The sequence below is a fragment of the Dipodomys ordii genome, unplaced genomic scaffold, assembly GCF_000151885.1.
Source record: "Dipodomys ordii isolate 6190 unplaced genomic scaffold, Dord_2.0 Scaffold167, whole genome shotgun sequence".
Lineage (NCBI taxonomy): Eukaryota > Metazoa > Chordata > Mammalia > Rodentia > Heteromyidae > Dipodomys > Dipodomys ordii.
In genome coordinates, this window is record NW_012267383.1 from 1,347,103 (window position 1) to 1,371,585 (window position 24,483).

Sequence of the window (24,483 nt, forward strand, 5' to 3'; positions counted from 1 at the left end):
TGTGTGTGTGTGTGTGTGTGTGTGTGTGTGTGTGTGTGGTGGAGGGAGGTGCTAGTACTCGAATTCAGGGCCTTGCACTCTCACTGGGCTCTTTCACTTAAGGCTAGTGCTCAACCACTTAAGCCTCAGCTCTACTTCTGGCCTTTTCCTGCTTAATTGGAGATAAGAGTTTCAGACTTTTCTGCCTAGGACTGCTCTGAACTGGAATCCAATGATCTCAGTATCCTGAGTAGCTAGGGTTTCAGGCATGAAATAGCAACAGCTAGATTTATTGTTTTTTTTTTAAATTTATTTTTTTATTATGCTCATAATGAAAGGGCAGCCTGTAGAATTTGGTGACCATGGTATATCTGACAGTGCTGATAAGTAAATGTCCTTATTTTCTCTCTGCTGTAACCCAGTATCAGGGGAGCTGTTTTATTTTGTGTTCTAGAAAAGTATTGATCAGGTGGCAATCTATTTATACTATAGGAATGAGTAGGAGAAAATCGGAACTTAACTGGCATAGCCAGGAACTTTCTGAGTTCTAAGAGTTTCAGGGGCTCAGCAAATTGGAGAAAGAATTACAAATGGGAGTGCGTTATGCTAAAAAGTCTCTGCACAGAGAATGACATAGTTACTCAACTCAAAAGACAACCTATAAAGTGGGAGAAAATTTTGCCACCTACACATCTGACAAGGGCTTAATATCCAGAATATACAAGGAGCTCAAAAAACAAAATCTCCAGCTGGGTGCCGGTGGCTCACGCCTATAGTCCTAGCTACTAGGAGACTGAGATCTGAGGATCGTGGTTCAAAGCCAGCCTGGGCAGGGAAAGTCCATGAGACTTCTTTATCTCCAATAAGCCACCAGAAAACTGGAAGTGGTACTGTGGCTCAAGCAGTAGCATGCTCTCCTTGAGCTGAAGAACTGAGGGACAGTGCCTAGGCCCAGAGTTCAAGCCCCAAGACCGACCAAAAAAAAAAAAAAAACAACAAAAAACAAAATGAAAGCTCCAAAGAATTAATAACCCATTTAATAAATGGGCAAAGGAGCTAAATAGAGACTTCTCAGAAGATGTAAAAATGGCTAAGAAACACATGAGGAAATGCTCAGTATCTCTGGCTATAAAGGAAATGTAAGTCAAAACAACTCCAGGTAGAATGGCCACCATCAAGAATACAAACAATAGGGCTGGGAAGGTAGCACCATGGTAGAGTGCTTGCCTTGCATACCTGAGGCTCTGAGTTCAAATCCTCAGCACCACCGAAGTAGAAAAGGCCGGAAGTGGTACTGTGGCTCAAGTGGTAGAACACTAGCCTTGAGCTGAAGAGCTGAGGGACAGTGCCCAGGCCCAGAGTTCATGTCCCACGACTGACCAAAAAAAACCTCAAAGTAACAACAACAAAAAAGAATATAACCAACAGCAGATGTTAGTGCAGATGTGAAAATGGAAGCAGGTTACTTGAGGGTGGGATTGGGAGAGATGAGAATGATGGGAGAGGTGACGTTGATTGAGATGTGCTATATTAAAAGCTGGTTTGTTGAATTCAAACCCCTTTGTACAGTTATTTAAAGGTAATAAAATGTATTTACTAAGTGACAGTTTGTTCACTAATGTGATTTAATGTTGAAATCACAGATATTTTTGAAGATTATGCCTCTCCCACCACAGCGGCTCAGACTCTGCTATACACTGCTGCAAGGAAGAGGAAAGAGGTATGTAATTGCTTCTCTTATATCCCAGACAAAAGTAGCCTGTTTGATGAACATATTCTTAGTGTCTGGAAATTGTATTGTTATTAATTATAGCCTGTCCCCTTAAGGATGTTTAGTTGTTCTAGTAAAGAGAAAAGGGTGAAGTATCTTTGCTTATTTTCCTGTAATAAATACCTTTCTTATTGAGCATATAGTTGTTTTACTAAAAACACCATAAAATATCTTTATTTTTGAAAATTTGTGCATCATACTGATATTGTAATAATCCAATGCAAATTCCTGAGCACTAAAATGGATTCCTCTATTTCTTTAGGTGTTGCCAAAAATGATGACATTCTGTTATCAAATCCTAACAGACCTGAACTTTGACCCTAGGAAGAAAGATGGAGCCCTGCATGTGATTGGTTCCCTAGCTGAGATTTTATTAAAGGTTAAGATGAACAAAATTTGTTTTATTCAATAGGATGCAAATATTGGAAATTATCCATAATTTTAAACTGGTGACTACTTCTAGATGACCTACTTATTTCATAAAAAGGAAATTTTACTTTTGTTAGTTTTTCATCATGAAACTATTGCTCTATAAAAAATGATCCAAAATAACTTATTTGTTTTTGTTCCAGTACTAGGGCTTGAACTCAGAACTTGATACCAATTGGCTTTATTACTCAAGGCTGACACTCTACCACTTGAGCTATAGCTCCACTACCTGTCTTTTGTTGCTTACCTGAGATAAGAGTCTCAGATTTGTTGCTCTGGCTGGCATCAAAGTGTGATTCTCAGATCTCCACCTCCTGAATAGCTAGAATGACAGACAAGAGCAACTGGTGCCCCATTTAGCATTATTTCTTATTTCAACAAAAATCACTCATTATTCAATTAATCTAAGGTACCATTTGTCTTATTTTAAAACACATAATATGGGACTGGGAAGGTGGCTCAGTGGTAGAATGCTTGCCTTGCATGCATGAGGCCCTGGGTTCAATTCCTCCGCACCACAGAAGCAGGAAAAGCCAGAAGTGGCACTGTGGCTCAAGTGGTTGAGTGCTAACCTTGAGCTGAAGAGCTGAGAGACAGTGTCCAGGCCCAGAGCTCAGGCCCCAAGACTGACAAAACAAAAAACACAACAGTACAATATGTCAAAACAATTTTACAAATGGTAAATGGAAATATATATATTCCCTCCCCTTCGGTTGTAGTGCTTGAACTCAGGGCCTGGGTACTGTCCCTGAGCTCTTTTGCTCAAGACTAGTGCTCTACCACTTTGAGCCACAGCTCCACCTCTGGTATTTGGGTGGTCAATTGTAGATAAGTCTCATAGGGGCTATTCTGCCTGGACTGGATTTGAAACACGATCCTCAGATCTTAGCCTCTTGAGTAGGCTAGGTTTATAGGCATGAGCCACTGGTCCATGTTGGAAGTGTGTATTTTTTTAAATTTATTTATTTATTTTGTCGGTTATGGGTCTTGAATTCTGGGCCTGGGCGCCATCCCTGAGCTCTTCAGCTCAGGGCAGGTGCTCTACCACTTGAGCCATAGTACCTCTTCTGAACGTTCCTGCCCAGTCTGGCTTTGAATCATGATCCTCAGATCTGTTTCCTGAGTAGGATTACAGTTGTGAGCCATCGGCACCTGGGGGAAGTATATTTTTTTAAAAAAGGAAATGAAAGACAGGAAGCAACTTATTTATAAAAGAAATTATGTCAGTATAAAAAAGGGAAATATATAAATGCAAGTCATATTAGCCATAAATTATTAGAAAGTGTTGCATTGAAGTTTAATTTCTGTTTCCTAACAGAAAAGTTTATTCAAGGACCAAATTGAGTTGTTTCTTCAGAATCACGTATTTCCTTTGTTGTTATCTAACCTGGGATATCTTCGAGCTCGAGTAAGTTTTCCTTAGTTCTATTATGTATCTTAAAGTCTCCATCTTTTTGGTAACTCTAGAAATAAAAGTAAAGTGTTACTCTGGAGCTCTTACCTGTGTAACATTAGTACTGATGCAACCTTCTTTGATTCTTTTGGGAACACAGTCCTGCTGGGTGCTGCATGCTTTTAGTTCTTTGAAATTTCATAATGAACAGAACCTAGGAAGTGCAGTGGAGTTAGCAAAGAAGAGCCTGATTGAAGACAAAGAGATGCCTGTCAAAGTGGAAGCTGCCCTGGCCCTGCAGTCATTAATTTCTAACCAGATCCAGGGTAAGCCAAAGCACCTTTTACTGCAGTTCTTATTTATGTATTCATGCATTTATGTATTTATGTATTAATGTATTTATTTTTATGCTGCTCTTGGGCCTCAAGCTCTCCCTTAGCTCTTTTGCTCAAGGAAGTATCCCTTGAGCCACACCTCCACTTATGGATTTTCTTAATTGGTGATGAGTTCCACTAACTTTCCTACCCAAGCTGGCTTTGAATCATGATACTTAGACTTCAGCCTTCTGAGTAGCTACTATAGGCATGAGCCATTGGGGGCCTGGCTACATAATTTTTTTTGGGGGGGGGGTCCGGTCGTGGGGCCTGAACTCTGGACCTGGGCGCTGTCCCTCAGCTCTTCAGCTCAAGGCTAGCGCTCTACCACTTGAACCACAGCACCACTTCCGGCTTTTTTTCTTTTTGCTTATGTGGTGCTGAGGAATCGAACCCAGGGCCTCATGCATGCAAGGCAAGCGCTCTACCACTGAGCCACCTTCCAGCCCCCATAATTTTTTTTTTTTTTTTGTCGGTCATGGGCCTTGAACTCTGGGCTTGGGCGCTGTCCCTCAGCTCTTCAGCTCAAGGCGAGCACTCTACCACTTGAGCTACAGCGCCACTTCCAGTTTTCTAGTGTTTATTGGAGATAGGAGTCTCACGGTCTTTCCTGCCTGGGCTGGCTTTGAACCCCATTCTCAGATCTCAGCCTCCTGAGTAGCTAGGATTACAGGTGTGAGCCACTGGTGCCCGGCTATAATTTTTTTTTTTTAAGTACTCATCATTATTACTGATAATGTTTATGTTCTTCAGGTCATGCTGATGACAGAACATATGTATAATTAGGAATTCTCCTTTGAGTCTGAAGTTGGTGGCAATGCAGCTGGACAGTCTTTTTTTTTTTCTTTTAATTGCTAGTTTGGGGGCTTGAATTCGGAGCCTGGTTGCTGTTTCTTAGCTTTTTTGCTCAAGTTTGCTACTTGAACCACAGCTCTACTTCTGGGCTTTTCCTGCTATCGTGTAGTTTCCTGCAAAGGCTGGCTTCTAACTTATATGCTCACATGTCAGCCTCCAGAGTAGCTAGGATTACAAGTGTAAGCCACTGCAACTGGATTGGTCAGTCCTTTCTTGGGAAGAATTGCATATCTTTCTGTTACCTGTGAGGAAATCAATGTAGTGATAAGCCTGATTTGGTATAGCTGTTGCAGAGCAAGTACTCATCTTGAAGTTTAGATGGATAGTGACCTGTCATTGGACCTTGTGACCAATTTAGTTTCTTTACCTTCTGTGCATGACTAATTTTGTATTTTACTATATTAGCTAAGGAATATATGAAGCCCCACGTGAGGCCGATTATGCAGGAACTGTTGCACATTGTTCGAGAGACAGAAAATGATGATGTCACTAATGTGATTCAGAAGCTGATCTGTGAATACAATCAGGAAGTGGCTTCCATTGCTGTGGACATGACCCAGAACCTGGTAAGGCGGGGTAAAGGTCATGCTGGTTAGAATAATCTGAAAATTAAATTCCACCTTTGGGAGTTTAGTGACTTGTAGCTGGAAATATTTGCTCCGTTGATTATGGTATTTTTATGTTAATTTAACTTACATCTAGTAACATTTAGGATAATTTTTTTAATCTATTCTGAAGTTTCATACTGATATGCCTTGATGTAACATAAATTCCCATTTTCTGGACTTAAAATCTGGAATTTCCTTTAAGGGATTTTTTTCATAATTACCCTATTAGTTTTGTGTGTCATTCCCCACCCCCCCCCCCCCCCCGCCGTGTTGTTCTCGGGCCTTCCAGCCTTTTGTGGTTAATTGGAGATAAGAGTCTCAAGGACTTTTCTGCCCACGCTAGCTTCCAACTAAGGTCCTTAGATCTCAGCCTCCTGAGTAGCTAGGATTAAAGGTATAAGGCCCAGTGCATGTCTGTTCTTTTTGTTTTGTTTTTTTGTGTCTTTCTTGTCTCAGTTTTTTCTTTTTTTTCTTTCCTCTCATTGCTTTTTTTTTTTTTCTCTCCTTGGTGCTGATATTAGGGTTGAAGTGGGGCCTATACTCTGTCTCTTAGCTTTTCCACTCAAAGCTGGCCCACTTGAATCATAGCTCCACTTTTGTCTTTTTGGTTGATAATCAGAGATCAGCATCTCAGATTTTTCTAGCCTGACTGGCTTCAAACCCCAGTCCCTCCTGAATAGCTAGGATTATAGGAATGAACCACCAGTACCCAGTTTCAGTTTTCTTTTTAGTGTTACTCGATTTTAATTTTTCTAAATGTTGATTTTATTGCCTAATCATAATCAAAAGTTAAATATTAGATAATGGTTGTAATAACTAATGTATGTCTCACTTTAATGAATAGACTAGAGAGACTGGATAAATTAAAAATATGATATGTTTTGTTGTAAAGAACAAGAGGTTAGCCAGGCGTTGGTGGCTCATAGCTGTAATCCTAGCTACTTAGGAGGCTAAGATCTGAAGATCATGGTTCAAAGCCAGCCTGGGCAGGAAAGTCTGTGAAACTCTTACTTCCAATTAACCATCAGAAAACCGGAAGTGGCGCTGTGGCTCAAGTAGTAGAGCACTAGCCTTGAGCTGAAGAGCTTAGGGACAGTGCCCAAGCCCAGAGTTCAAGCCCCACAACTGACAAAAAAAAACCCAAAACAAAACAAAAAATCGAGGATTCAGTCAACCAAATGTAGAATTAAAAGACTGAATACTGCCAACATTTAGATAGGTGGCACTCACTGCCTTTTTTCTGTGGGGATGTTATGGTACTAATTGTTGAATATTTTAATGTGATTTCATAGGCTGAAATATTTGGCAAAGTTCTTCAAAGTGATGAATATGAAGAAGTTGAGGACAAAACAGTAATGGCTATGGGAATTTTACATACCATTGATACAATTTTAACAGTTGTGGAAGATCATCAAGAGGTGAGAGTTTTACAGCATGTTAGCTGAAATTTAGATGACTAGTAGTTATGAATTTTAAGGTTTTAGCTTTGAAAATTGCTTCTTGGCTTTAAAAATGTTAGGTTTACTCAAGATGCAGAGATCTGAAAAGATCATAGTTTGAAGCCAGACCAGGCAGGAGAGACTGTGAGACTTAACCTCCAGTTAACCAGCAAAGAGCTAGAAGTAGAGCTATGGCTCAAGTGGTAGAGTGTTAGCCTTGAGCATAAAAGTTCAGGGACAGTGACTGACTCAGCCTTCTAAGTAGCTAGTATTATAGGCATGAGCTACCAGTGCCCAGCTTGGCAATATTTTTAATTGGGAAATATTCAGTCCTTTGAACTTTAATAGTTTAATGTATCAAATTATCAAAGGGCATTCTACAAAAATACATATGTATATGTATATATATATATATATATATATATACACACACATATATGCACACAGAGACACAAACACATTATAGACCAATTAAAAATAAAAAAGTAATAGAAAATAGAATACAAAAGAGTTTTAACTGAATATTAGTCTGTGCTCAAAAGTTGAAACTGGATATTTAAATGAAAACTATAACCCATGAGGGATTGTAAGTTTTTCTTATTTAAAGGTATTTTAGTTGGGTGCCAGTGGCTCACATCTGTAATCCTAGCTCCTGAGGAAGCTGAGATCTGAGGATTGGGGTTCAAAGCCAGCCTTGGGCAGAAAAGTCCGTGAGATTCTTATCTCCAATAAACCACCAGAAAGCTGGATGTGGCGTTGTGGCTCAAGTGGTAGAGTGCTTGCCTTGAGCCGAAGAGCTCAGGGACAGCACCTAGGCCCGGAGTTCAAGCCCCACAACTGACCGGGGAAAAAAAACAAGTATTTTAATAAAGCCAGCCACTGGTGGCTCAGGTATTCCTAGCTACTCAGAAGGCTGAGATCTGAGGATCCAGGTTCAAAATTAGCTTAGACAGACAATTCTGAGAGATTCTTATCTCTATTTAACTAGCCAAAAGCCAGACTTGGAGATGTGGCTCAAGTGGTAGAATTCCAGCCTTGAGCAAAAAAGCTAAGCAAGAACATAGAGCCCTGGGTTCAAGTTCTGCTACTGGGACACACAAAGTATTTAATAAAAACGTATGTTAAATAGTTTTGAAAGTATGATAAGATATTTAGTGAACCTTGTTATTCACCTCTCCAGATATTTAAGTCCTTTTTAAGTTATTTTTATTCTTCCAGAGTTTTCTGTTACTATACAAGCAAAAATTAAAATTACTGCGTATATTTGTCTTTTCTTTTTTCTCTCTCCCTTCCTCTCTCTTTCTCTCCCTCCCTTCTTCTCTGTACCCCTCTCTTTCTTTCCTTCTTTTCATGCCAGTCCTGGGTTTGAACTCAGAGCCTGGGTGCTGTCACTGAGCTGCTTTGCTCAAAGCTAGCACTCTACCACTTGAGCCACACCTCTATTTCTGACTTTTTTAGTGGTTAATTAGGCTGGCTTTAAAATGTGATCCTCAGATCTTAGCCTCCTCTGTATCTGGGATTACAGGCATAAACCACCATTGTCTTTTTTTTTTTTTGTAAGTGCTAGGGTTTGAACTCAGAACACTCTACTACTTAACCCACACCTCCAGCCCTGTTTTTAGAATAGTGTGTTGCTTTCCTCCTTTTACACACCTGAGCCACCATCTTGCTTGGCTTCTTGCCATTGCTCTATCACAGGAAGGTGCAGCTTCTCTCTGTTGAGATAACACTCATGAACATTTGCCCACACTGGCCTAAATCAGAATCCTCCCAGTCTCAGCTGCCCATGTAGCTTGGGGTGACAGGCCTGTTTTGCTGTGCCCAGCTACAAATCAAGAAAGATCTTGAAATTTTTTCTGCTTGGGCTGCTCTGAAATCACAGTCCTCTTACTTAAGCCTCCCAGGTAACTAGGATTAGTCATTGACACCCAGCTATATTTTTCATTTATGAAAAAGCTAGCATAGTTATAGTTCTTAGTTGATTTTTTAAATTATTCTGGTGATCCTGTCAAATTGCTCACTAACATTCTATATGAATTTATATAATGTATTCTTAGGTAATCCGTACTGTTTACTTGTTCCTTGTTTAAATGGAACTTTGGTTATTAACAATCATAAGCATTGTTTCAATGAGTATTCTTTTTTTTTTTTTTTTTTGTCCGTTGTGGGGCTTGAACTCTGGGCCTGGGTGCTGTCCCTTAGCTCTTCAGCTCAAGGCGAGCACTCTACCACTTGAGCCACAACGCCATTTCTGGCTTTCTGTTGGTTTATTGGAGATAAGAGTCTTACAGACTTTCCTGCCTGGGTTGGCTTTGAATCGTTATCCTCAGATCTCAGCCTTCTGAGTAGCTAGGATTACAGGAGTGAGCCATTGGTGCCTGGTATGAATAGTCTCTTATGTGTCATTTTGTACAGATAAGCAGAATTTGAAGACTTTTACTAACTTGTCCTTGATGGCATGTACCAACTACACTCCAAAAATCCAGATGTTTGCTGTTTTCTCCCAGGCAATAGCTTTAACCATTGTGAGACTGAAGTGCTGAAGTTGCACTGAATTTGTACTCTTACCATGTGTGAGATGAAACATAGTGTTTTTTTTTTGGGGGGGGGTCCGGTCGTGGGGCCTGAACTCTGGGCCTGGGCGCTGTCCCTCAGCTCTTCAGCTCAAGGCTAGCGCTCTACCACTTGAGCCTCAGCACCACTTCTGGCTTTTTTCTTTTTTGCTTATGTGGTGCTGAGGAATCGAACCCAGGGCCTCAGGCATGCAAGGCAGGCGCTCTACCACTGAGCCATCTTCCCAGCCAACATAGTTGTTTTTTAAAATATATTTTGTGCTGGTCCTGGAGCTTGAACTTAGGACCTGGATGTTGTCCTGAGCTTTTTTGCTCAAGGTTGTCACTCTACCACTTGATCCACAGCTCTAATTGGATACAAGAGTCTCATAGACTTTCCTTTTTGGGCTGACTTTGAGCCATAATTTTTAGATCTCAGCCTCTTGAGTAGCTAGGATTACAGGCACAAGCTGTTAGTGCCCACCTGAACATGTTTTAATTTTATTTTTATTTACTTTTTGTTGTTGTTGTTGGTTGTGGGGCTTGAACTCAGGATGTGGGTGATGTCTCTCAGCCTCTTTGTGATCAAAGCTAGCACTTCACCACTTGAGCCACAGTGCCTCCTCAGTTTTTGAGTAGTTAATTGGAGATAAGAGTCTCATGGGGACTTTTCTGTCCAGGTTGTTTGAACTGTGATCCTCAGATCTCAGGTTTCTGAGTAGCTAGAATTACAGCCTGGCTCTGAGCATGGTTGTGTGTGTGTATGTGTATGTGAGTCTGGGCCTGGGTGCTGTCCCTGAGCTCTTTAGCTCAAGGTAAGCACTCTATCACTTGAGCCACAGTCTATTTCTGGTTTTCTGGTGGTTAATTGGAGATAAGAGTCTTAGACTTTCCTGCTTGGGCTATCTTTGAACCGAGATCCTCAAACCTCAGCCTCCTGAGTAGATAGGATTACAGGCGTCAGCCACCAGTGCCTGGCTCTGAGTATATGTTGATAAGCGTAGGACTTGTTAATATTGTGAACATCTTTTTTACACAACAGATCTTGTTTGTGGATGGGTTGGTTGGTTGATTGATTGATAGTACTGGGACTTGAATTCAGGGCTTCATACCCTCTCCCTTAGCATGTTCACTCAAGGCTGGTGCTCTACCTTGAGCCACAGCTCCACTTCTAGGTTTTCGTTGGTTAATTGGAGACAAGAATCTTACTGACTTTTGTGTCACAGTTGGCTTCAGACCTGGATCCTAACATCTCAGCCTCTTTAATAGGATTACAGGTATGAGCCACCTGTGGTAGTTTATTGGCCATAAGAAACTCTTGGAGTTCCTGCCCAGGCTTATCTCCATTTAATCACAGAAAAAGCCAGTTGTGGTGCTGTGACTTCAGTGATAGAGTGCTATCTTTGAACAAAAAAGAGCTCAGGGGCTGCCCAGGCCCAGAGTTGGGGCAAAAACGAAAGCAACTCCCACCCCCAAAAAGATCATCATGATGAATTTTAAAATAAATATTTAAAATTTCTTTTAGATTACTCAGCAATTAGAGAATATCTGTCTACGGATTATTGATCTTGTTTTACAAAAACATGTAATTGGTAAGTTCAACATGTGACTATAAAGGTAAACTGAGATTTTATTTTTTAATTTGAGGAAATCAAAGTACATTATTAGCTTTTAAAATTTAACAAGATGTGTAATTTTGAGGAGAAACTTGGCTTTCTCTTAAATTTTGGAATATACTGTCTAATGTTCAATATTTATATTTTCATTCAGAAATAAACTTATACCCAATTAAGGATTTTTGACCTTGGAACCTTTTAAGGACAGACATATTTTTGAGTGTGTTGTGTGTGTGAGACACGTATGTGTGTACTTCCTTGTACATGTACTTGTGTACTTCCTTAGCTTTTCTGCTCAAGGCTGGTACCCTACCATTTAAGCCACAGATCCACTCTGGTTTCTTGCTGGTTAATTTCAGACAAGAGTCTCAAGAACTTTCCTTACAAGGTTATCTTTGAATCATAATCCTCAGGTCTCAGCCTCCTGAATAACTAAGGATTAAAGGTGTGAGCCACCAGCAACCAAAAGCTAAGTTTTGCCTTGGGTGGCAGAGTAAAGGGTGGTCTTGGTGAGCAATAGGAAGAAGTGGATCTGTACGTAAAACATCCTGAGGAAAGCTGAGCACTGGGGGTTCACACCTGAAATTCTCGCAACTCAGGAGCCTGAGCTCTGAGGATTGCAGTTTAAAAGCCAGCCCTGGCAGGAAAGTCCATGAGACTGTTATCTCCAATAAACCACCAGAAAACCAGAAGTGGAAGTGTGGCTCAAAGTGGTAGAGTGCTAGCCTTGAGCACAAAAGCTCAGAGATAGTACCTAGACCCTGAGTTCAAGCTCTATAACTGACAAAAACAAAAAAATAACAACAAAAAAACCATTGAGCAAGGGCTGCTTGTAGTCACTCTGCTCAGAAACACTCTCTTCTGTGAGCTTTGTTCTCTGCCTTTTTGCTTTTTCCTACTTTGCTAACTAGAGATTTTCTTCCTTCTAGAATTCTATGAAGAAATTCTTTCCCTGGCATATAGTTTAACCTGCCACACCATCTCCCCTCATATGTGGCAGCTTCTAGGTATTTTATATGAAGTTTTTCAGCAGGATTGCTTTGAATACTTTACAGGTATGGCTTGGGCCCTAGAACATTTTTGGTCTTCTGTGTTTAGCTATGAATACCTGAAATAAAAACTCGTGTGATTCTGTACTAATCAGAAACGACTCTTTCTTTCCTGTCAAGTAAAGGGCCTGGAGATACAGGCAGTGGAGGTAGAGGGATTTCTTGTATCTGAAGTTAATTTACTAGCAGAGTATCTCTCCATGAAATTTCATACATGCTTTTTTTTTGGTGCTGGTTCTGGGCTTGAACTCAGGGACTGGGCACTGTCCTTGAGCTTCTTTTGCTCAAGGCTAGCGCTCTACCACTTGAGCCATAGCTCTTTCCCATAAATGCTTTTTGAATACCAACTATGTTCTAAACTTTAATCTTAGCAAGGACTTCAGGAGCCTGTTCTTTTTTTGTTGTTGTTGTTTGTTTTAGTGCTAGTACTGAGGCTTGAACTCAGGCCTTCCTCACGCCCTTGTGTGGCTTTTTCCACTCAAGACCAGTGCTCTGCCACTTCAGCCATACGTCTGATTCTAGCTTTTTGCTGGTTAATTGGAGATAAGAGTCTCATGGACTTTCCTTTCCCCACTAGCTTACAACCTGGACCCTCAGATCTCAGCCTCCTGAGTAGCTAGGATGACAGACGTTTTCCACCAGCACCTAGCAGTAGAACTTCTGACGTTGACATTTCAGTGGGGGCCCAAGGAGGGAGGGTGAGGGGAACTCTCAGGAGCCAGGTCAGAAGCTTGTAGTGTGAGGATGAAAGAGACAATTTGAAGTTGGGCCACAGTGGTGAGCATTTCCATCCTTCAGACTCCTAAGGCCTTTATTCAGGAGTGGGGCTGGTTTGTTACTTTAATTCTAGGTTTGTGGCTGCTACAGAGCTGTTGGTTCAGTGGGAATCATTTATTTCTCCTGCTCTTGTGAAGTCTCACAGGTTTTTAAATTTTTTTCCAGATATGATGCCTCTCCTGCATAATTATGTGACAATAGATACAAATACTTTACTGTCAAATCCAAAACATTTAGAAGTCCTTTTCACAATGTGTAGGAAGGTAAGCATGTCACAGTAAGCATTTGTCACAGTATGCTTTACTAAGATTTCTGTGTTTTTTTGTTTTTGTTTTTGCTGGTCCTACTGGTGCCCAGCTTCCCTCATGTATTTCTTGAATGTTTCATCTATGCATTGATCAGCCTATATTTGTGAGTGTGCATTTCCAAAATGAAGTTTAGATTGTTGTATTTTGAAAGTCACATGTTCTGCATTGTGCCTTAAAATGTTTAGCAATTTAAGCCAGGCACTGTGGCTCACTCCTGTAATCTAGCTACTCAGGAGGCTGAGACCCGAGGTTGGTGGTTTGAAGTCAGCCCAGGCAGGGAAGTTGGTGAGACTTTTATCTCTAGTTAACTAGCCCAAAGCAGGAAGGGGGAGTTTTGGCTTAAGTAGTAGAGTGCCAGCCTTCAGTGAAAAAGCTAAGAGAGAGACAAGCCAGGTACTGGTGGCTCACACCTGTAATCCTAGCCTCTCAGGAGGCTGAGATCTGAGGATCATGGTTCAAAGCCATTCTAGGCAATAAAGTCCATGAGACTCTTTATCTCCAACTAAGCTCCAATAAAGCTAGAAGTGAAGCTGTGGCTCTAGTGGTAGAGTGCTCGCCTTGACTAAAATAGCTCAGGGACAGTGCCCAGACCCAAAGTTCAAGCCCCGGGACTGACATACCATAATAAACAAACAAGGAATGTAATTAGGTACTAGAGCAAAGAGCGGGGTTGTATTCTTCCTTCCCTTTTTCAGGCTGAGCAGGTACTAGGGTGAAGCTGAGTCCTGTGACTGAATTTATATGGATGCTTGTTTTAAGAGCCTTTGACGAATTTTATGCAATGATTCTTGGTGCTGAGCCAAGTTATCTTTTATTGTAGGTGCTCTGTGGAGATGCAGGAGAAGATGCTGAATGTCATGCAGCGAAGCTTCTGGAAGTCATCATTCTTCAGTGCAAAGGAAGGGGAATTGATCAGGTAATGCATGTGAGGGAAGTAACCTACTCAACATCTGTGTTTATCATCAACAGGCCTGATTGACATTTTGGTTATGTTTGGATGGAGTACTGAGGCGATAACCCACCACCGTTTTTTGTTGTTGTTTCTTTTCCTGACTTGTGCAAATTCTATTCAAATGACAAAAAGCCATACAGTCTGGGCCTTGTAATTTGCATTCTAGCTGAGAACTAAATGCACAGAAAATTATGAAATAAGGAGCGGTTCATAGGATGATGAAGAAACAAATGTGGAAATTGTGCTTAGTGATTTGCAATTTTTTTTTTTTAATACCAGTGTTGGGCTTATGCCTGTGTGCTGTCCCTTAGCTTTTCCTACTCAAGGCTGGTTGGTACTCTACTGCTTGAGCCTCAGGTCTACTTCTGTTTTTTTTTGCTGTTTAATTGGAGATAGGAGTCTCACAGATTTTTCTGCTCTGGCTGGCTTCAAACAGTGATCCTTAGATCTCAGTCTCTTGAGAAACTAGGATTACATTACAAGCCAGTGCTTGGCTTTTTATTTTTATTTACTGTGCTGATCCTGAGGTTTGAACTCAGAACCTGGGAACTGTTTCTGAGCTTGTTGCTCAAGGCTAGCACTCAACCACTTAAGCCATAGCTCCCCTTCTGGCTTCTTTGGTGGTTAATTGGAATAAGAGTCTCACAGACTTTCCTGCCCAGGGTGGCTTTGAACTGTGATCCTCAGATCTCAGCCTCTTGAGTAGCTAGGATTAGAGGCGTGAGCCACTGGTATTTGGCATGCTATACTTTTTTGCCAGTACTGGGGCTTGGACTTAGGCTCTCATGCTCTTGTTTAGTCTTTTTCTCATGGCTGATCATGTCTGTAGTCAGCACTTTTGCTTCTTACTTGGAAATGGGGCCTCTAAGACTTTTTTTGTCCAGACTAACTTCCAGCCAAGGTCCTCTAGGTCTCTGCCTCCTGAGTAGCTAGGATCACAGGCATGAGGTACAGTGCTTGTCTTAATTACCCTTTTTTAGTTCAGTAATATTTGCTCCATATATTTTTTCTTTTATCTTTTTCTTTATGTATTTTTTTCTCTATTGAGATTAAGTGATTACATAAATTTCATAAAATTCATAGTATTGTGGGGTAGTGATACTTAAAGCCAAACACATTTTAACCTTTATGAGGTGCATTGTTATTGTCGTGGTCTATAAAGCTTACTGTCTCTACATATCTTGACACTATTTTTTCCAAATTGGGTGACATGTACATTTCTTTCCTTTTGCTCAGTATAAGCTATTCCCCCTTTCTCTCTCATCACTGCCCTTGAGTTTCTAGTTCACTTTCATCAATGTCCAGTGCAGCTGATGGGCCCCTCTGCTGTATGTTTTCCTCTGTTTCCCTCTGATTCTGTGCCTTTTTCCTATATATGGTATATACATGTGTATATACACATGTATATACCATATATGAGGTGAAGGACATGGGGTCATCTAGAAATGATATGACAAAAAGAGATCCTTTATGTCTTGAGTCCTGTGTACTTTGTCATATCTCCTTCATTTTGGATTTAACATCTGCATATCAGGGAGATCATGTGCCATTTGTCTCTCTGATCTTGGCTTACCCCTCTCAACATGATTTCTTCTAGTTCCATCCATTTCCTTGCAAATGCTATTGTTTTCTCCTTTCTAATGGCTGCATAATATTCCATTGTATATAAGTACCACAATTTTTAGATCCATCCACCGGTAGTGGGGTATCTGGGTTGTTTCCATATCTTGACTATTGTGAACAATGCAGCAATGAACATGGAGGTGCATGTGTCCTTGTTTCCTGGTCCCTGTTGCTCAGGGTAGATGTAGGAGTGGTATGGCTGGGTCATAGGGGAGGTCTATATTTAGCTTTCTGAGGAATCTCCAGACTGCTTTCCAAAGTGGTTGTATTAGTATACATTCCCACCAGTAATGAAACAGGGTTCCTCTTCTGCATCCCCTCCAGCATTTGTCGTTGGCTGGCTTTAGGATGTGGGCCATTCTGACTGGGGTAAGGTGGTAGCTCAAATTTATTTTTATTTGCATTTCCTTTACAGCCAGGGATGATGAACATTTCCTCATGTGTTTCTTTGGTGGCGTTTTTTATCTTTTCTTCCAAAAAGATTGGTTTGTTAGATTTGGGAGGGATTAGTTTCTTGAGTTCCCTGTATATAATGGATATTAGGCCTTTGTCTGATATGTTGTTGGTAAATATTTTTTGCAGTTGATTGGTTGTCTTTCTAGTTTGGCAGCTACATCTTCAGCTGTGCAGAAACTTTTTATTTAAGGTAGTCCCATTTGTCGAGTCTCTCTCCCATTTGTTTTGACCTTGGGATTCTGTTCAGGAAGTTCCTGCCTATGCCTATAAGTTCTAGTGTCTCTACTGCTCTGTCCTGCAGTAGTTTCAGAGTTTCAGGTTTGATGTTAAGATCTTTAATCCATTTTGAGTTGATGTTGGTGCATGCTGATAGGCTGGGGGCCACTTTTAGTTTTCTGCATGTGGCTGCCCAGTTTTCCCAACACCAATAGTTGAAGAGGCCATGTTTCTTCCAGTGTATGTCTTTGGCTCCTTTGTCAAATATCAGCTGGCTATATTATTTCTGGATCTTCTAATGTATTCCATTGGTCTTTGGGTCTATTTTTGTGCCAATCCCAAGTTGTTATTATGGCTTTATAGTAGAGCTTAAAATGTGGTATTGTGCATTACTTCTTTTGCCTAGAATTGCTTTGGCTATTCTAGTCCTTTTGTTGTTCCATATGAATTTTTGGATTGTTTTCTCTATTTCATAAAGAACATCATTGGGATTTTGATGGGGATTGTGTTGAATTTGTATATCGTTTTTGGCAGTACGGCCATTTTCACAATATTGATTCTATCTATACATGCACATGGAAGGTCTTTCCATTTCCTGGTATCTTCTTTGCTTTCTTTCTTTAGATTTTTTCATTAAATAGGTCCTTTGCCTCTTTGGTTAGGTTAATTCCCAGATATTTTATTCTTTCTGAGATTTTTTTTTTTTTGGGTCCAGTCGTGGGGCCTGAACTGTGGGCCTGGGCGCTGTCCCTCAGCTCTTCAGCTCAAGGCTAGTGCTCTACCACTTGAGCCACAGCGCCACTTCCGGTTTTCTGGTGGTTTATTGGAGATAGGAGTCTCACGGTCTCTCCTGCCTGGGCTGGCCTTGAACCGCGATCCTCAGATCTCAGCCTCCTGAGTAGCTAGGATTACAGGCGTGAGCCACCAGCGCCCGGCAAGAGTGGAATTTTTGTATCATGTGGACTTACAAGTTTCATGGGAGTGAATGTTATCCTCTTGTCAAAGCATCCATGTCACTTCCCATTCCTGCTAGTAGATGAGGGTTCCCATTTCTCCAAGTCTTCCTTCCTCAACACACTCTCTCCCTTCCCTCCCTCCCTTTCTCCCTCCCTTTCTTTCTTTCCTGATCCTTGCCCCCTCCCCCCCTCTCTGTGCCAATCCTAGAGCTTGAACTCCAGGCCTGGGCTCTGCCCCAAGCTTTTGTGCTCAAGGCTAGTGCTCTACCACTTGGACCACAGCTCTACTTCTGGCTTTTTTGGTAGTTAATTGGAGATAGGAGTCTCATAGGCTTTCCTGCCTGGGTTGACTTTGAACCAAGATCTTCAGATCTAAGCTTCCTATCTAGGATTACAGGGATGAGCGTCTGGTATCCAGCTGCTCTTTCTTTTTTTTTGTTTGTTTCCAGCCCTTCTGGCAGGCTTAAGTGGCATCCCATTGTGCTTTTCATTGGCATTTCTCTTATACTTTTCATTGGCATTTCTCTTATAAGTAAGGATGTTGAATGTCTTCTCGTGTGTTCCTTGGCTTTTTGTGTATCTATTTTTTTTTTGGGGGGGTCCGGTCGTGGGCCTGAACTCTGGGCCTGGGCGCTGTCCCTCAGCTCTTCAGCTCAATGCTAGCACTCTACCACTTGAGCCACAGCGCCACTTCTGGCTTTTTTTTTGCTTATGTGGTGCTGAGGAATCGAACCCAGGGCCTCATGCATGCAAGGCAAGTGCTCTACCACTGAGCCACCTTCCCAGCCCTTGAGTATCTTTTTTTGTCTCTAGAGAAATGACTAATTGGATTCTTGTTTAGTTTTATTTCATTTTTTGTCTCTTCATAGTTGAGTTAGTGGAGTTCAGTATTTATTGTAGATTCAAGTCCTTTACCAGACATATATAATTTGGAAACATTTTCTCACAATTTGTGGATTAGCTTTTATTTATGCATTTTTTTCATACACGGTTCATGTAGCCCAGGCTGGCATGATACTTGTAATCTTCCTGCTTCTGCCTCCTGAGTGTTGGGATTACAGGCATGTGCCACCATACAAATAAAATTGATATGACTCTAAGAACTTTTTAGATATTTTCAGAAGGTCCTCATCCCCTATATTTTTGTGTTCTAAAGAAATTATGGCAGGTGGAGCTGGCTCAAGTGGTAGAGCACCAGCCTTGAGTGGAAAAGCCAGGAGCACAAGGCCTTGAATTTGAGCCCCAGTACCATAAACTAAAACTGATGTTAAACAAAAACCAAGCAAGTAGTTAGGTTTAAACTTGATTGGCAGTAGAGGTGTTTACCCTTTGCTTGGATTGTAGAGCATTTTGAGTAGCAGTTGATGGGACTATCGAACAAATCCATGTTAGGGGCTTAGACTTGCCCAATAATCCAGGTGTTGGTAAACTGTGGCCCATGGACTACATCCTACTTGCAGGCTGGTTTTGTAGGATCTAGAAACTAATTGTCAGGAAGAAAATTTAGTTTGGGAAAAAAAAAATACCAACCCTCATTCGTAAGGTGTTTTCTGTATACAGATATGTATGATATGTAGTTATCATATTCAGAATCACTGAGAAGTTCTGTGAGCCAGAGGCTGCATGATCATTGCTGTAAGGGGAAGCAGAGCCATTGCTGGCGTAAATCAGGGTCCGCGCTCCGCACAAGGTTCTGTCAGTGCCTGCATGAGGACAGAGATAATTTTTCTCTGTTCTCTGAGTTATGTCCAGGCCACTAGTAGATTGAGTGATCCCCTTACTAAATCCATAGTGATACTGGTACTGGAATTTAAATTCAGGGTTTGGGGCTGAACTATGCTGTAGCCTGTTTTCTAAAGTCTTTCCAAGTTTTTTATTTTTTTTGTTTTTGTGTCACTACTAGGGCTTGAACTCAGGATTTGTGTTCCTCCTTAGCTTTTGAAAAAATTATTTATTTATGCTTGTCCTGGGGCTTGAACTCAGGGCCTGGGTACTGTCCCAGAGCTTTTTCACTCAAGACTAGTGCTTTACCACTTGAACCACTCCGCATACACATGTACAAAAAAGGAAGTAGAGTCTAGGAACATGTAGGACTTCTCTTGATGAAATCTCTCTGGTTTTTGTGAGAATGCAAAGCTGTGTGTGTGCACCTGTCAAACCTGAGACTTGAACTCAGAGCCTGGGCACTGTCCTGAACTTTTCATTCAAGGCTAGCACTCTACCACTTGAGCCACAGCTCAACTTCCAGCTTTTTGGTGGTATTTGGAGATAAAAATCTCACAGACTAAGCCGGGCACCAGTGGCTCACGCCTGTAATTCTAGCTACTCAGGAGGCTGAGATCTGAGGATCGCGGGTGAAAGCCAGCCCGGGCAGGAAAGTCTGTGAAACTCTTATCTTCAGTAAACCACCAGAAAACCAGAAGTGGCACTGTAGCTCAAGTGGTAGAGCGCTAGCCTTGAGCTGAAGAGCTGAGGCACAGCACTTAGGCCCAGAGTTCAAGCCCCACGACCGACAAAAAAAAAAAAAACAACTCAACAGACTTTCTTGCCCAGGCTGGCTTTGAACTGTGATCCTCAGATCTCAGCCTTCTGAGTAACTAGGATTACAAGTGTGAGCTACTAGAACCTGGCATGAATGTAAAACTATTAAATAACTAGAAACAATTGAAGCCAACATTGTATTGTCATTAGGACTCTTCTTTGACACCACTTTTTGCTTGTATTCACCTTTCTGGAAGTTTCTAGTATACTTTCCTCTGATTTTCTCTTTGTCTTTTAGTGCATTCCACTTTTTGTTCAACTTGTCTTGGAGAGATTAACTCGAGGGGTGAAAACGAGCGAGCTCCGCACTATGTGTCTGCAGGTGGCTATTGCTGCACTGTACTATAACCCTGACCTGCTGCTGCACACCTTAGAGCACATCCAGCTGCCTCCCCACCCGGGGCCCATCACCGTGCAGTTCATAAACCAGTGGATGAATGACACTGACTATTTCCTCGGGTATGTGCCTTGTGGATTGTGTGAGTGAGTGTGTGTGTGTGTGTGAGAGAGAGAGAGAGAGCACGTGTGTGCATGCCAATACTGGGACTTAATGTCAGGGCCTAGGCATATCCCTTTTTCACTCAAGGCCAGCACTCTCACATTTGTGTCAAACCTCTAATTCCAGCTTTTAGCTGGTTCATTGGAGATCAAGAGTCTCAGATTTATCTGCCTGGGCTGGCACTGAACTGTGCTTTTCAGATCTCCATCTCCTGATTAGCTAGGATTATAGGTGTGAGCCATCAGTGTCCAGTGACAGTTTTTGAAACACCTTTTGGGGAGCTGAGATTTGTGTAAAGTACATAGACCAGGAAACCCACAACTCATGGTGGAAAAGTCTGGACACTCTTCATATTTTTTCTATTGTATAGAAATTTTCTCTTGTCAAGCAAAGTTACATTTACTTTAATAAACTCATCACACCAACACTCAGGTACAGCATTTGCATCAATTGTAAGTTGGTATTACAGCAAGATTCACCATATTAATTGCTGACACCCGTGTGTGTGTGTGTGTGTGTGTGTACGTACGTACGTACACACCAATCCTTGAGCTTGAATTCTGGGCCTGGGCACTGTCCTTGAGCTTCATTTTGCCAAGGCTAGCACTCTACAACTTGAGCCACAGATACACTTCTGGTGCTTTTGGGAGGTAGTTTATTGGAGAGAAGAGTCACAGACTTTCCTGCCTGGGCAGACTTTGAGCTATGATCCTCACATCTCAGCCTCCTGAGTAGTTAGGATTACAGGCATGAGACACTGACACTCTGCTTCCCTTAGGTCTGATAGTTATTGGTTTACAAATTTTGATATCCATAGAATTTTGTGTAACAAAACATGGAGTATTTTTATGTAATTCCCACAGGAACCTTAGTATACACTTCGGCATTTGGGCTTTGTCCTTTATTGCATTTCTCATGTCTCTTTTTTTTTCCTTTGAAAACCTCCAGGCACCATGACCGGAAAATGTGTATAATAGGGTTGAGTGTCCTCTTGGAGTTACAAAACCGGCCTCCTGCTGTGGACGCTGTGGCAGGGCAGATCATCCCCTCTATTCTCTTCCTCTTCCTTGGCCTAAAGCAAGTCTGTGCTTCTAGACAACTGGTAAACCATGAAGATCGCCCCAAAGTAGTGAAAGATGATCTGGAAGAAAATGGTAACGCCTTCTACTTGTGATGCATGCTGTGACTGAATTCATGTCATGTTATTATCGCCTTTCATCCTTTTATTTCATTATTTTATTTCTAGTTCTTTGAGACTGTGTCTAACTATGTAGTACTTAAACATTCAGTGGAGTCCAGGTTGTCCTGGAACTTGAGATCCTCTTGCCTCTGCCTTCTGAGTACTGTGATTCAGGCATGTGGTCCTCTACCAGGCTTTGTTGATTTGACCATATGTTGTCTTTGAATTTATTCCGTTGGGAGTCATTCAGCTGACTTGTAGTGTACCTATTACACATTTAACAAGGATGTTGAGCTTGCTTCCTTTGTTGTTATGATCATGTGGGATAAATTTAGATCAGTGATTTTTTTTTTCTTTTGTGCTGGTCTTGAGGCTTGAACTTAGATCCTGGATGCTATCCCTGAGTGTTCATGCTCCAGGCTAGCACCCTACCACTTGAATCACAGCTCCAAAAATGTCAAAAATGTCGGGATTTTTGGTAGTTAAATGGAGATTTGAGTCCCATGGACTTTCCTGACTTAGCTGGCTTCAAACCATGAAGTGCCACTGGTACTTGATATAAATAAATAAATTATATATATATATATATAAAATTTTATGTTTTTGCCAGTACTGGGGCTTGAACTCAGGGTCTGGGCACTGTCCCTGAGATTCTTTGGCTCAAGAATAGCACTCTACCACTTGAGCCACAGTGCCACTTCTGGCTTTTTCTGTGTGTGTGGTACTGAGGAATTGAACCCAGGGCTTCGTGCATGCTAGGCAAGCACTCTACCACTAAGCCACCTTCCCAGCCACCCTCAATAATTTTTAAATGGAGTCTAGTAGATCTTGTTACACCTTGAGAAATAAATTTGTAACAGAATCCTGTGGTCTTGACTATGAAGTTAGCAATTTAGTATTATCTGGGCTAGCAGACTTAAGGTAGTAGCCACTAGATTAAGAGCAGAACTTAGTACAGTTTAGGTAGTTGAGATTGTATTACTTAAAAATAATGGTTCTTCAAGATGGGTTGCTGGTGGCTTATGACTGTTATCCTAGCTATTCAGGAGGCTGAGAGCTGAGGATCACAGTTTGAAGCCTAGGCAGGAAAGTCTGTGCCCCTTTTATCTCCAATTAACTACTAAAAAAGCCAAAAGTAGAGCTGTGGCTCAAGTGATAGAGTATTAGCCTTGAGCTAAGAATTGCAGGGACAGTGCCTAGGCCCTGAATTCAAGTCTTAGTACCAGTACGTACACACACACACACATTCTCTCTCTCTCTCTCTCTCTCAGAAAACAATGCTATTTAACTGCAGGCCTCTCATAATTTCTTTTTATTAAAAAAGAGAGAGAGATGAAATGATTGTATACCCAATCCATGTGTTGTAAAAATGACATGACCTCCCATTGATAATTCATGTGTCTTCACAATTAATAGGAACTACTCAGAAATGCCCAAATGCTGAGGTATGGTTTAAGTAGTAGAGCACTTGCCAAGCAATCTCGAGGATCTAGAGTCAATCTCCAATACCACCAACCAAGTGCACATGAAGAGATCACTTCTCCTATCAGAAATACTATAAGCCAGGCCACTGGTGGCTTGTGCTTGTAACCCTAGCTGTTCAGGAGATTGAGATCTGAGGATGATGGTTTGAAGCCAGCCCAGGCAGGAAAGACACTCTTACCACCAATTAACCACCAAAAAGCCAGAAGTAGAGCTGTGGTGGCTGAAGTGGTAGAGTGCTAGCCTTGATGAGAAAAGAAAAGGGAGAGAGCAAGAGGCCATGAAAGATTTTTTTTTTTTTTGGCAGTCCTGGGGCACTTCCTGAGTTGTTTTTTTTTTTTTTTTGTCGGCCATGGGGCTTGAAATCTGGGCTTGGTCGCTGTCCCTGTGCTCTTCAGCTCAAGGTGAGCACTCTACTGCTTGAGTCACAGCACCACTTATGATTTTCTGGTGGTTTATTGGAGATAAGAGTCTCACAGACTTTGCTGCCCTGGCTGGCTTTGAACCGCGATCCTCAAATCTCAGCCTCCTGAGTAGCTAGGATTACAGGCGTGAGCCACCAGCGCCCGGCCCCTGAGTTTCTTTTGCTCAAGGCTAGCATTCTACTTCTACCACTTGATTCACAGTGCCACTTCTGGGCTTTTCTGTGTATGTGGTAGTGAGGAATCAAATTCAGGGCTTCATGGATGCTAGGCAAGTATTCTACCACTAAACCACATTCCCAGCCAATAGTAAATATATTTTTTTAAATTTTTTTAAAAATTTTTATTTTTTGGGGGGAGGTCCAGTTGTGGACCTGAACTCTGGGCCTGGGCGCTGTCCCTCAGCTCTTCAGCTCAAGGTTAGCGCTCTACCACTTGAGCCACAGCGCCACTTCCGGCTTTTTTTTCCTGCTTATGTGGTGCTGAGGAATGGAACCCAGGGCCTCATACATGCAAGGCAAGCGCTCTACCACTGAGCCACCTTCCCAGCCCCAATAGTAAATTTTAAAATATAAGAATGTCAAGAAAAATAACTAGTTGGTACATGTGGCTTAAAAAGTTTTTTTTTTTTTGTTTTGTTTGTTCTAGCACTTGGGAGGCTGAAGCATGAGAATTTTGAGTTCTAGACTAGGTTACACACAGATCTCATCATAAAATTAATATTTAAACTACAAATATATCTTGTATTTATAATTTTATAACTTTTGAAGAACCTTTTTTTGTGTGTGTCTGTGTGTGCCAGTCCTGGGGCTTGAACTCAGGGCCTGGGCATTGTTCCTGAGCTTTTTTGCTCAAGGCTAGCCCTCTTCCAGTTGAATTCTACTTTGGCTTTAAAAAAAATTTTTTTTTTAAATTGTAAAAATACTGTATAGAGGGGTTATAGTTACATGAGCAAGGTAATGAGTACATTTCCTATCAAGCATTGTTACCTCTTCCTTTGGTTTTC

General features: G+C 41.5%; 1 protein-coding gene across 1 annotated transcript in view; it reads left to right on the top strand.

Annotated features, from left to right (window-relative positions):
- Window positions 1-24,483, top strand: part of Ipo8 (importin 8) — a 44,317-nt gene that overhangs the window by 13,642 nt on the left and 6,192 nt on the right. Inside the window, exons 7-18 of the mRNA XM_013033439.1 lie at window positions 1,623-1,699; window positions 2,013-2,129; window positions 3,498-3,587; window positions 3,733-3,898; window positions 5,207-5,367; window positions 6,702-6,827; window positions 10,926-10,992; window positions 11,946-12,071; window positions 13,008-13,105; window positions 13,971-14,066; window positions 20,133-20,353; window positions 21,342-21,547. Of these exons, the coding sequence (XP_012888893.1) occupies window positions 1,623-1,699; window positions 2,013-2,129; window positions 3,498-3,587; window positions 3,733-3,898; window positions 5,207-5,367; window positions 6,702-6,827; window positions 10,926-10,992; window positions 11,946-12,071; window positions 13,008-13,105; window positions 13,971-14,066; window positions 20,133-20,353; window positions 21,342-21,547 (1,551 nt within the window). The remainder of the gene's footprint in view (window positions 1-1,622; window positions 1,700-2,012; window positions 2,130-3,497; window positions 3,588-3,732; window positions 3,899-5,206; window positions 5,368-6,701; window positions 6,828-10,925; window positions 10,993-11,945; window positions 12,072-13,007; window positions 13,106-13,970; window positions 14,067-20,132; window positions 20,354-21,341; window positions 21,548-24,483) is intronic.